General features: G+C 44.2%; 1 protein-coding gene across 3 annotated transcripts in view; it reads right to left on the reverse strand.

The window, feature by feature from the left end:
• Positions 1–13861, reverse strand: part of pip5k1ca (phosphatidylinositol-4-phosphate 5-kinase, type I, gamma a) — an 80259-nt gene that overhangs the window by 37263 nt on the left and 29135 nt on the right. For all 3 annotated transcript variants that reach the window (XM_036978010.1, XM_036978011.1, XM_036978009.1), the window contains exons 2-5: positions 13295–13326; positions 11930–12016; positions 11069–11199; positions 8750–8867 (exon numbers count right to left, since the gene is read on the reverse strand). In XM_036978010.1, coding sequence (XP_036833905.1) covers positions 8750–8867; positions 11069–11199; positions 11930–12016; positions 13295–13326 — 368 coding nt within the window. The remainder of the gene's footprint in view (positions 1–8749; positions 8868–11068; positions 11200–11929; positions 12017–13294; positions 13327–13861) is intronic.

The raw sequence follows: 13861 nt of genomic DNA on the forward strand, positions 1-13861 counted from the left end.
TGACGGAGCGGAGGTCAGGCAGCCAGGGAAGACCAGTCTGTTATGGAGCGTAGGTCAGGCAGCCAGGGAAGACCAGTCTGTGACGGAGCGGAGGTCAGGTAGCCAGGGAAGACCAGTCTGTGACGGAGCGGAGGTCAGGCAGCCAGGGAAGACCAGTCTGTGACGGAGCGGAGGTCAGGCAGCCAGGGAAGACCAGTCTGTGACGGAGCGGAGGTCAGGCAGCCAGGGAAGACCAGTCTGTGACGGAGCGGAGGTCAGGCAGCCAGGGAAGACCAGTCTGTGACGGAGCGGAGGTCAGGCAGCCAGGGAAGACCAGTCTGTGACGGAGCGGAGGTCAGGCAGCCAGGGAAGACCAGTCTGTGACGGAGCGGAGGTCAGGCAGCCAGGGAAGACCAGTCTGTGACGGAGCGGAGGTCAGGCAGCCAGGGAAGACCAGTCTGTGACGGAGCGGAGGGGAATTTTTGCAGATACAACGCTTTATTTTCTCTTTGCAGCAAACATTGGAAATACAAGAAGCTTCAAAGATTGAAAGTATTTTAAGGCATTATGGGAAACCTCTAAAGTTAATTTCCAAACGGTTGGGTTGATAGAGGCTTTTCACGATGACACAAAACATGTCAAACAAAAATGTGAGGAAGACCTGGGATACGCTATTGATGATGATGATGATGAATGAATACAGATATGTTAGAATGCCCAGTCATGTTCATGTAATGACTGCAGTTTAAGACCATCCATAGAACATCCTATATGCCAGTGAAACTGAATATCATGCACACAGAAATGTAATTCCTCTGCTGGAAGTATAAAACACAAAAGGGAACATATTTGCATATGTTATGGTCTTGTGAAGGCTGGCTGAATTATGACAAAGAGTATGTTATTTTATCTCAACATGTCTACAGATTCTCCCTTATCCCCGTTTTTGTTTGCTTGGAAATGTTGATACTGGAGACTTATCAGAAGAAACTGTGAAACCTAGCATTTATAGCGCCTAGGAAATGCATTGCCATTCACAGCAATTCTCACAAGGTCTGGATTCCTTATATGGAATACAGCACGACAAAAGGAGTCTGTATTTAAATCATGCCCACGTCTGGGGAGATACCTATTTAAGCAATCACTAGTTGCTGGGCTGCGCAGTCCTGGCCCTAGGGTTCTGCCATACTGTTGGCTGACACTCTGGCCTTGGCCTAACACAACTAATGTCAATAATGAATGTTTCACTAAGATCCTAAAGCTGAGTGGGGTGGGTTGGGTTGGGTGCTGCAGGGCCTTAGACCCCTAGGGGCAGGACAGGGTGACCCAGCTATATTGTGTGCAATTAGAAAGAGATCTACAGTACTATTAGGCCTATGATATGAATTATATGGAGGGTGTACTGTTGCTGTGTGTTAATGTGTAGGTGTGTGTGTTTTTTAAATAAAATGTTTGTTTTCCAAACCTTTCCTTGAGACATACAAAAAAAGATGGGAAGGAAGTTGGGGAGAGAGCTATTAACTAGACTGGTGGGGGTTGGGTGTTCAGGTGGCAGAAATTTGATATAGCTGTCTTAATAAAAGACAATCAAAAGCCTTGTAGGCTATTGGTTAAAGTCGCAACACAGTATTGATTATTGAATTATCATTGATCTAGTTCAGTGTTATCAATCTCTTAAACATATTTAATAATGATCTCTTACCTAGCTTGATGGCTGGGTATTTGTGCTTACTTTATGTTGTTCTAAATAGAGACGGCTAGAAGGGCCATGGGTCATATTAGATTGTGTAGAAATGCAGGAATTAGCTTCAGATGCAGAGGACCCCCATACCCCCCACCAAGTTATGCCCCCCACCCCCACTTCAAAAACCAAAGTTGTGCCCCTGCAAATGACTGATGATTGGCTGAAATACATTTTCAGTGCAGCCTTTGATATTATTTGTCATAACATGTTGTTGAAAAAAATGTGTTATGTCTTTTCAAACTCTGCCATATCGTGGATTCAGAACTTGCAAAAGTAAAAGGACCATTTTAAGCCGTACACGCCACAGAGCTGTGCTTTACGGAAGAGTGGTCAGAAAAAAAGCCATTGCTTAAAGAAAAAAAATAAGCAAACATTTGTTGTTCGCCAGAAGGCATGTGAGAGACTCCCCAAACATATGGAAGAAGGTACTCTGGTCAGATGAGACTAAAATTTAGCTTTTTGGCCATCAAGGAAAATGCTATGTCTGGTGCAAACCCAACACCTCTCATCACCCTGAGAACAACATTTTTTTCATCTGCAGGGACTGGGAAACTGGACAGAATTAAAGGAATTATGGATGGCGCTAAATACAGGGAAATTCTTGAGGGAAACCTGTTTCAGTCTTCCAGAGATTTGAGACTGGGACAGAGGTTCACCTTCCAGCAGGACAATGACCCTAAGGACACTGCTGAAGCTACACTTGAGTGGTTTAAGGGAAAACATTTAAATGTCTTAGAATGGCCTAGTCAAAGCCCAGACCTCAATCCAATTGAGAATCTGTGGTATGACTTACATATTGCTGTACACCAGCGGAACCCAACCAACTTGAAGGAGCTGGAGCAGTTTTGCCTTAAAGAATGGGCAAAAATCCCAGTGGCTAGATGTGCCAAGCTTTGCACCTTCAAAGTGGTAGGCATGTTGTGTAAATCAAATGATACAAGCCCCCAAAACCCATTTAAATTCCAGGTTGTAAGGCAACAAAATAGGGAAATGCCAAGGGGGTGAATACTTTTGCAAGCCACTGTATCTAATAGAACACAGAGAAGAAGCCCATTTTTATTCTCAACTTCTTAACTAACTCATCAATATGCTTTTTAAGAGACAGCTTTTTCATCTATCCAGATGCCCAGATATTTGTAAGCAGGGACACTATCAATATGGACAAAGTACACATGCTTAAATCAACGTTATTTTTATGCGCTCTAGAGAACAATACATATTTCGTTTCACCTATATTCAGTACTAATTTCAGGTCAATAAAGTTGCTTTGTAATACAATGAAGGCAGACTATATTTCATATATAGCCTGGTCAACGTGGGGGCAATAGCATACACAACAGTTTAATGGACAGTTTACCACTTTAATGGAAGCTTCTCTTGGCACTATTCTTTTCTATTTTTACCAATGACCTGCCACTGGCATTAAACAAAGCCTGTGTGTTCATGTATGCTGATGATTCAACCCTATACGCGTCAGCAACTAGTGAAGTCGCTGCAACCTTAAACAAAGAGTTGCAGTCAGTTTTAGAATAGGTGGCCAGTAATAAACTGGTCCTGAACATCTCTTAAACTAAGAGCATTGAATTTGGTAAAAAATCATTCCCTAAGTTCTAAACCTCAGCTGAATCTGGTAATGAATGGTGTGGCTGTTGAGCAAGTTGAGGAGGCTAAATTACTTGGTGTTACCTTAGATTGTAAACTGTCATGGTCAAAACATATAGATTCAATCGTTATAAAGATGGGGAGAGGTCTGTCCATGATAGAGATGCTCTGATTTTTTTACAACACACTCCACAAAGCAAGTCCTGCAGGCTCTAGTTTGATCTCATTTTGATTATTGTCCAGTCATATGGGTCAAGTGCTGCAAAGAAAGACCTAGTTAAGCTGCAGCCGGCCCAGAACAAAGCGGCACGTTTTGCTCTTCATTGTAATCTGAGGGCTAATATCAATACTATGCATGCCAGTCTCTTGAGGAAAGGCTGACTGTATCACTTCTTGTTTTTATAAGAAACATTAATGCGTTAGATATTCCAAATTGTTTGCATGGTCAACGTATAGCTCTGACACACACTTACTCCACCAGACATGCCACCAGAGGTCTTTTCACAGTCCCCAGGTCCAGAACAGATTTAAAGAAACATACAGTATTATACAGAGCCATGAGTGCATGGAACTCCCTTCCATCTCACATAGCGCAAGTGAACAGCAAACCTGGTTTTAAAAAACAAATAAAGCAACACCTCTACCCCATGTGACCTACTTGTTGTGTCTATGTACTGCTATGTATGTGTAACTGATTGTGCGCACACACGCGCACACACACACACACACACACACACACGCGTTTTAAATGCATGTCAATTGTAAAGTCGTTGTCTATAATGTCGGACCTCAGTAAGACTAGCTGTAGCCATTGGCGATGGCTAATGGGGATCCTAATAAAATACAAATAAAATCAATTAATTACTCCCATTCAGCTCTGGAGAGGAGGGAAGGAGCTGTGGACTGGGTTATTTTGGGGATTATGGTGTTTGTGTTTGTGGAATAGGCACACTGGTGTATTTTCTGTACAGTACAGTCGTGGCCAAAAGTTTTGAGAATGACACAATTATTAATTTTCACAAAGTTTGCTGCTTCAGTGTCTTTAGATATTTTTGTCAGATGTTACTATGGAATACTGAAGTATCATTACCAGCATTTCATAAGTGTCAAAGGCTTTTATTGACAATTACATGAAGTTGATGCAAAGGGTCAATATTTGCAGTGTTAACCCTTATTTTTCAAGACCTCTGCAATCCACCCTGGCATGCTGTCAATTAACTTGACTCAACTCAGAATTTGTGGGTTTTTCTTTGTCCACTACGCCTCTTGAGGATTGACCACAAGTTCTCAATGGGATTAAGGTCTGGGGAGTTTCCTGGCCATGGACCCAAAATATTGATGTTTTGTTCCCCGAGCCACTTAGTTATCACTTTTGCCTTATGGCAAGGTGCTCCATCATGCTGGAAAAGGCATTGTCCGTCACCAAACTGTTCCTGGATGGTCGAGAGAAGTTGCTCTCGGAGGATGTGTTGGTACCATTCTTTATTCGTGGCTATGTTGTTCGGCAAAATTGTGAGTGAGCCCACTCCCTTGGCAGAGAAGCAACCCCACACATGAATGGACTCAGGATGCTTTACTGTTGGCATGACACAGGACTGATGGTAGCGCTCACCTTGTTTTCTCCGGACAAGCTTTTTTCCGAATGCCCCAAACAATCGGATTGGGGATTCATCAGAGAAAATGACTTTACCCCAGTCCTCAGCAGTCCAATCCCTGTACCTTTTGCAGAATATCAGTCTGTCCCTGATGTTTTTCCTGGAGAGGAGTGGCTTCTTTGCTGCACCAGGCCATCCTCCGAAAGTCTTCGGCTCACTGTGCGTGCAGATGAACTCACACCTGGTTTGCTGCCATTCCTGAGCAAGCTCTGTACTGGTGGTGCCCCGATCACGCAACTGAATCAACTTTAGGAGACAGTCCTGGCTCTTGCTGGACTTTCTTGGGCGCCCTGAAGCCTTCTTCACAACAATTGAACCGCTCTCCTTGAAGTTCTTGATGATCCGATAAATGGTTGATTTAGGTGCAATCTTACTGGCAGCAATATCCTTGCCTGTGAAGCCCTTTTCGTGCAAAGCAATGATGACGGCATGTGTTTCCTTGCAGGTAACCATGGTTGACAGAGGAAGAACAATTATTCCAAGCACCACCCTCCTTTTGAAGCTTCCAGTCTGTTATTCGAACTCAATCGGCATGACAGAGTGATCTCCAGCCTTGTCCTCGTCAACACTTTTTTTTTTTTGGGGGATTCAGTTCATTCGCATGGCAAATAACATTCTGGAGTATATACAAATTGCAATCATACAAACTGAGGCAGCAGACACTGTGAAAATGTATATGTGTGTCATTCTCAAAACTTTTGGCCACGACTGTACACTGCTATTTGCTATTCAGAAAATCAATACAAACAGAATTTGCCCATATTCTCTACTGTAGTTCTGTACATTGTTGTCCGAAATGGAACAAAGGAATAACTAAGACCAAATTCTTGCATTGTGTCTGTACATGTTGATACACAGCCAAACACAATGCCAGTCAGCCAGCACAGATACAATGTGACAATGAGGCTATGAGGTCTGACACTATGTCTATCGCACGCACGCATTATTATGTCATAGCTAGGGTTGGCAGGGTAATTGTATAACCGTTTATTGTTGATTAACTTCATTTAAGTTGACAAACTTTACCCAAAAGCAGTAAAGTAAAAGTAAGCCTGGTCCACACCTAACAGACAGTTTTAGAATTGTGTTGTAGAACAATTATAGTGCTTTAAACTGACTGAAGACGGGACTGCAGGACATTAAAAAAATTCAAGACCTGCGTGCAGTTGAGTCCGTTTCCACGGTAACATGGACTCTTTACAGCGTGCTGAAACTTTGTTGCTCCTTGTTTCAGCAAAGTGTTGTTGCAAACGATTATGAGGAAATGCATGCAAAAAAAAGGCTTACCAAAAAAAGGGAACACTGGGTGGCGCAGTGGTTAAGGGCGCTGTATTGCAGCGCCAGCTGTGCCACCAGAGACTCTGGGTTCGCGCCCAGGCTCTGCCGTGACCGGGAGGTCCGTGGGGGCGACGCACAGCCCAGCGTCGTCTGGGTTAGGGAGGGCTTGGCCGGTAGGGATATCCTTGTCTCATCGCGCACCAGCGACTCCTGTGGCGGGCCGGGCGCAGTGCACGCTAACCAAGGTTGCCAGGTGCACGGTGTTTCCTCCGACACATTGGTGCGGCTGGCTTCCGGGTTGGATGTGCGCTGTGTTAAGAAGCAGTGCGGCTTGGTTGGGTTGTGTATCGGAGGACGCATGACTTTCAACCTTCGTCTCTCCCGAGCCCATACGGGAGTTGTAGCGATGAGACAAGATAGTAGCTACTAAACAATTGGATACCATGAAATTGGGGAAAAAAAGGGGGTAAATTAAAATAAAATAAAAATAGGGAACACTGACTTGACTACAGAGCGTATAGTTAACAGCAGCATGCTATATACCCTCAATTAGCTGTCAGCCTGGGTTGACAGTAAACATGGATCATCACATCCCTGATTTGAGTCCTATGCAGTCGGGAGCAGCACAGGACAGGAGAAAATGCAAGTTTTTATTTTATGGTTGACAATTAACCATCATCCAAAATTCCATGACAGTCATAGCGAAACACACAAGGACATGTACACAGACACATGCCCAGACTGCTGACCACTCACGGAGGAGCAGTGACTCACTCTGCCACCACACTAACCACTTCCCCAGACCTCCTCTGGGCCTAACCATCTCTCTGCCCAGACTTCTTATAGCACCCCCCAACCCTTCTCTGGCCCTCCCCAGCCTTCATCCTCTCTACTCACCATTTCTCCCTTCGCCGTCCCCATCTCTGCTTCTCCCTGCCTAATATCCCTATTCATCCACACAGTATTTCTTAGCCCATTTCTTCCGCTCTCCCAAACTCTCCAACCCTGCCTGTCCCTCCCCCGTCTCTCCTGATATTCTTTCCAACCTCTCTCCAGCAGTGACTCGTGCCTGCCTGTCTAGTGGGAGAAATCACGCTCCCAGTCATGGTGCTACATTGCCTGCTGTGCTGCTGGCAGCAGGCTGGACCGAGAGGGAGGGAGAGGGCAGCAGGCTGTGGGAGTGTTGGCTAAGACCAGGACACAGCAGGTGGACTGGTTACCTCAGTCTCTCTATACAGGGAGCCTCTGAACAGCTTTTGTACAGAGACCTGCTTCTGTCACCAAGAGAGTACTCCAAGGCTCGATCCTAGGTCCCACGCTCTTCTCAATTTACATCAACAACATATCTTAAGCAGTAGGAAGCTCTCTCATCCAATTACATGCAGACGATACAGTCTTATACTCAGCTGGCCCCTCCCCGTATTTTGTGTTGTGTTCTACAACAAAGCTTTCTTAGTGTCCAACAAGCTTACTCTGCCCGTAACCTTGTTCTGAACACCTCCAAAACAAAGATCATGTGGATTGGTAAGAAGAATGCCCCTCTCCCCACAGGTGTGATTACTACCTCTGAGGGTTTAGAGCTTGAGGTAGTCACCTCATACAAGTACTTGGGAGTATGGCTAGAAGGTACACTGTCCTTCTCTAAGCACATATCAAAGCTGATTCAGATGACCATCCTACCCATGCTAGACTACGGAGACATAATTTATAGATCGGTAGGTAAGGGTGCTCTCGAGCGGCTAGATGTTCTTTACTATTCAGGATTCAGATTTGCCACCAATGCTCCTTATAGGACACGTCACTGCACTCTACACTCCTGGTAAACTGGTCTCTCCACTTACTGGCAGTTGTGGCTGCTTCACGTGATGTATTGTTGTCTCTACCTTCTTGCCTTTTGCGCTGTTGTCTGTGCCCAATAATGTTTGTACTATGTTTTGTGCTGCCATGTTGTGTTGCTGCCATGCTATGTTGTCGTCTTAGGTCTCTCTTTATGTAGTTTTTTTCTTTCTTGTCCTGATGTGTGTTATGTCCTATTTGTTATTATTTAAAAAATAATCATAATAATCCCAGCCCCAGGAGGCCTTCTGCCTTTTGGTAGGCCGTCAGTGTAAATAAGAATTTGTTCTTAACTAACTTGCCTAGTTAAATATAGGTTAAATAAATAAAACAAAATAAAAAGTGGGATCAGGAATTGGTGCACTAGCTACCCTAAAACCATTCCTCAACACTGACCTATTAAATCAAATTGTATTTATAATGCACTGAATACAACAGTGCACCTTGCACCTTACAGTGAAATGCTTACTTACAAGCCCTTAACCAACAATGCTTTAAGAAGTTAAGAACAATAAGTGTTAAGTAAAAAATAGAAGTAAAAAATAGAAAATGAATGCTCCTCTGTTCATTCTGGATATCTAATGTATGGTGACACCATGCTGTGTGTTCATGTCTGTTGTCATGGTTGAAAAAGGATAGAGTTACATGTTCTTACCAGGTAGTCATCAGGCCTGATCCCAAAGAGCTCCCTGAAGTAGCGGAAGGCCACGGGAGCATACGTCTTGAAGCGGAAGTCTGGGAAGTGGTGGGCTGGAGTCAGGTTGCTGCCTTCACTGGGACCAGGAGAGAAGGAGAAAGGCTTTTAGATATGGGATTTTGTGTTAAATGCTCTACAACAAAGCTTTCTTAGTGTCCAACAAGCTTTCTCTGCCCTTAACCTTGTTCTGAACACCTCCAAAACAGAGGTACATGAGTCTTCAATATTCCCAGGTAAGAAGTTTTAGGTTGTAGTTATTATAGGAATTATAGGACTAATTCCCTCTATATCATTTGTATTTCATTAACCTTTGACTATTAGATGTTCTTATAGGCACTTTAGTATTGCCAGTGTAACAGTATAGCTTCGGTCCCTCTCCTCGCTCCTCCCTGGGCTCGAACCAGCAACACAACGACAACAGCCACCATCAAAGCAGCGTTACCCATGCAGAGCAAGGGGAACAACTACTAGAAGGCTCAGAGCGAGTGACGTTTGAAACGCTATTAGCGCGCGCTAACTAGCTAGCCATTTCACTTCGGTTACACCAGCCTAATCTTGGGAGTTGATAGGCTTGAAGTCATAAACAGCTCAATGCTTGACGCACAACAAAGACCTGCTAGCAAAACGCACAAAAGTGCTGTTTGAATGAATGTTTACGCGCCTGCTTCTGCCTACAACCGCTCAGTCAGATACTTAGATACTTGTATGCTCAGTCAGATTATATGCAAAGCTAATAGATAATATCTAGTAATATCATCAACCATGTGTAGTTAACTAGTGATTATGATTGATTGTTTTTTATAATATACGTTTAATGCTAGCTAGCAACTTACCTTGGCTTACTGCATTCGCGTAACAGGCAGTCTCCTTGTGGAGTGCAACGAGAGAGAGGCAGGTCGTTATTGCATTGGACTAGTTAACTATAAGGTTGCAAGATTGGCTCCCCCGGGCTGACAAGGTGAACATCTGTTGAGGTAGTTAACCCACAGTTCCTAGGCCGTCATTGAAAGTAAGAATGTGTTCTTAACTGACTTGCCTAGTTAAATAAAGGTATATAAAAAAATAGATTAAATCGGTGCCCAAAAATACGATTTCCGATTGTTATGAAAACTTGAAATCGGCCCTAATTAATCAGCCGTTCTGATTAATCGGTCGACCTCTACTACGGAGACGTAATTTATAGATCGGCTAGATGTTCTTAAACATTCGGCCATCAGATTTGCTACCATTGCGCCACATAGGACACATCACTGCACTCTACACTCCTGGTAAACTGGTCATCTCTGTATAACTAGTGGGTCGCAAGTTGACGATTATTTATAAACCCCTCTTAGGCCTCACTCCCCCCTATCGAAGATATCTACTGCAGCCCTCATCCTCCACATACAACACCCGTTCTGCCAGTCACATTCTGTTAAAGGTCCCCAAAGCGCACACATGCCTGGGTCCCACCTCTTTTCAGTTTTCTGCAGCTAGCGACTGGAATGAGCTGCAAAAACACTCAAACTGGACATTTTTATCTCAATCTCTTCATTCAAAGACTCAATCATGGACACTCTTACCGACAGTTGTGGCTGCTTCGCGTGATGTATTGTTCTCTACCTTCTTGCCTTTGTGCTGGCCAATAATGTTTGTACCATGTTTTGTGCTGCTACCATGTCGTTGTCATGTGGTGTTGCTATTAATTATGCTGTGTTGTCATGTGTTTCTGCCATGCAATGTTATCAACTTAGGTTTCTCTTTATCTAGTGTTGTGGTGTCTCTCTTGTTGTGATGTGTGTTTTGTCCTATATTTTTAATCCCAGCCCCCGTCCCTGCAGGAGGCCTTTTGGTAGGCTGTCATTGTAAATAAGAATTTGTTTAATTGACTTGCCTAGTTAAATAAAGGTTAAAAAAATATATTTTCAATTGAACCTTTATTTAACTAGGTGAGTCAGTTAAGAACAAATTCTTATTTACAACTACGGCATATCACGGCCAAACCCGGACAACGCTGGGCCAATTGTGCGCTGCCCTGTGGGACTCCCAATCACGGCCGGATGTGATACAGCCTGGAATTGAACCAGGGACTGTAGTGAGGCCTCTTGCACTGAGATGCAATGCCTTAGACCGCTGCACCACTATGAAGGAATCATTCTAGTGTAAATAACGAACGACTTACCATCAAAAGAAATCTCTAGGATCAGTTTTGTGATCGGTCAGAAATATCAGATATATTTGAAAGGCCTCATTCTAATAATGTCACAAAGCTGTGTGCTGCCCCGATGGTGTGGTTACCTGGGGAAGAAGATGCTCTCCACCACATAGAAGTCCTGCATGAGGACGTCTCTCTCAGGCTTGGAGCTCAGGTTGCCCACCGTGTAGCCGATGCCCAGCTGGATAGCACCTTTCAGGGCGGAGGACGTGGTCTGGGGGAGAGGAGAGAGATGGTGGGGATTAGGGAAATACTTAAGACATTTCTGAGCTTGGTGGACTACCACTCATTTGTATTCATTGAGAAATCTTACGATTTACAAGCTCCATTAGCTCAGCTCTCAGACGGGACTGAATTCTACACTAAAGAGGCAAAACATTGACTCACTCAGACACGCAAACCAGAATACCTATAGTGTAACGTGCTAAAGACAGACAGGGTGGATGAATCGGGTCGGAGTAGTGGTTATCTGTGAGACACACTCGGATTGCTCTGCAGTGTCTTTTCTTTATGCCTTCTCACATATATAAAAAATACCCCAAAAATCTGTCAATGTGCCCTTGAGCAAGGCACTTAACCCTGATTTGCTCCAGGGGTGCCGTACTACTATGACTGACCCTGTAAAACAACACACTTCACTGCACCTATCAAGTGTATGTGACCATAAAACATATAGTATAAGTGGAGAGTACAGTGTGCAGGCTTATGTCCCTTCTCTGCTTTGCCTGCACACAGCTGTAGCCTAACTGTGCATAAAGGACCATTGCCAAGTGCCTACCAAGGGAGTTTTTCCTTGCCAATGTCTTGGCTTGTTCTATTGGGGGTTTGGCTGCTTTGCTGTGAGGCATTTGTAAAAGGCGCAGGCACTATATGTGATCCCTATATGCTTGATTCATTAATTGATTGACTGGCTAAAATCCGGGGAGATGGTGCCGACTGCCTACCTTCTTGTAGGTGGTCTCTCCGGACGCGTCCACTCCCCTGTGGCCCATCCTCTTCCCCTGGCCTGGTAGACCTGAGACACCAGGCAGCTGTTGGCCAGAGGATGGAGCAGAGTGGTTAAGACACATATTTAGACCGATACTCACTTCTATGGGCTGACAACACTAACAACACGAACACCTGAGGTTAGTGTTTATCAAGCGTTTGCAGCACCAGTGTGAAGTTTCCACCTGTTCTTTGCAATAATAAACACATCAAATGAGGAACAAAAGGTCAATCGAATCAAATGTATTCACATGCCCCAGGTGTAGACTTTACCGTGAAATGCTTACTTACTTAAAAAGGAAATAGTAACACAATAAAATAACAATAACGAGGCTATATACAGTACAAGGAGCACCGGTGCCGAGTCAATGTGCAGGGGTATGAGGCAGTTGAGGTAATGTAGGTAATATGTACATATAGATTGGGGTAAAAGTGACTAGGCAATCAGGATAGACAAACAGCGTAGCAGCAGAGTATGTGAAAGTGAGCGCCTTCAGAAAGTATTCAGACCCCTTGACTTTTTCCACATTGTAGAGTGTTATAGCCTGGACTCAAAATGTATTGATTGTGTGTGGAGTCAAGGTGATCTAGAGTTTTTCCTGAATATCAAGAGGTACAAGGACAGTTTCACGTTTTTCAGCTTTGATTTCTTTTGTCCTGTATTCCCCTTTGAAAATCACAAGTGCAAACTTGACACAGGTGTGAACGCTTTGTAAATGTGTCACTAAGCCTTCTGAGTGGACTGAGTGTCCCTTCAAGCTCCTCTTTCTAACCTCTATCCTCCCAGATTACGCAGCCAAATTGAGAGTGGGTGCTTCTCATCGCAGGGCAGAGTGGAACATGGAAGGGGCTTATAACCATAGCAGTCCCTATGGAGATTCCCTCACTACCCCTGAGCATACTGATGCTGAAGTCTTTATATAAAGTGTAGCAAACAGAGATCACACACCATGAGGATTGACGTGCAGGGGGATCAAAGTAGATGGAGACGGTGTGTGTAGCAGTCAGAGCACATACAGAGTATAGGGAAATGGTGTGTGTAGCAGTCAGAACACATACAGAGTATAGGGAAATGGTGTGTGTAGCAGTCAGAACACATACAGAGTATAGGGAAATGGTGTGTGTAGCAGTCAGAACACATACAGAGTATAGGGAAATGGTGTGTGTAGCAGTCAGAACACATACAGAGTATAGGGAAATGGTGTGTGTAGGATCACAGTGAGGAGAGGGGGGTTAACGTAAAGGGCATGTCAGGGAGGAAGAGTCAAATGTATTTCACGGTCATATGGGCTAAATAAAAGTAAAATAAGCAAGTACATTACCTCTGTGATGTGTGCTTTTCTAGCAGAATAGTCTGTGTGAGAGAGAGAGAGAGATCGAGAGAGAGAGATAGGAGAGAGAGGGAGAGAGAGAGAGCGTGAGTCCTACGAGGGGCTCCATTACTTCACATCATTAGTGTTAGAAGGAACAAACAGAATGTTAAGTGTAAAAAAACAGTGGGGGGCAGGTAGTGGAGGGGATGGTTACCAAATCATTATACCATGCCCATTCCTCCTGGTAATCCGTACCATCCACCCATCCCCAGTCCCACTCCAGCATTTCTACCATTCCATTAAACCATGCGATGTGAAGACGTAAACAACAAAGGAAGTAATCAGTGAGCTCTGCTGTTCTGTTCTCCCCAGCTGGCCTGAAATAGATCCATAATTGTAGCCAATTTCGCCACTTAACATAATGAAGGACTGAGAGGGGAGCTCAGATAGCACAACACAACACAACACACTACTGGCTTGATTGATTGCGTTATAGGCTACACCAGGTGAGAAAGGCAACGGGAGTAGGCGATGTGATGACAGAGGGCCGCAAAGAGGAGAATCTGCATGTTCTCT

This window comes from Oncorhynchus mykiss, chromosome 5 (genome assembly GCF_013265735.2).
Source record: "Oncorhynchus mykiss isolate Arlee chromosome 5, USDA_OmykA_1.1, whole genome shotgun sequence".
NCBI classification, from domain to species: Eukaryota; Metazoa; Chordata; class Actinopteri; order Salmoniformes; family Salmonidae; genus Oncorhynchus; species Oncorhynchus mykiss.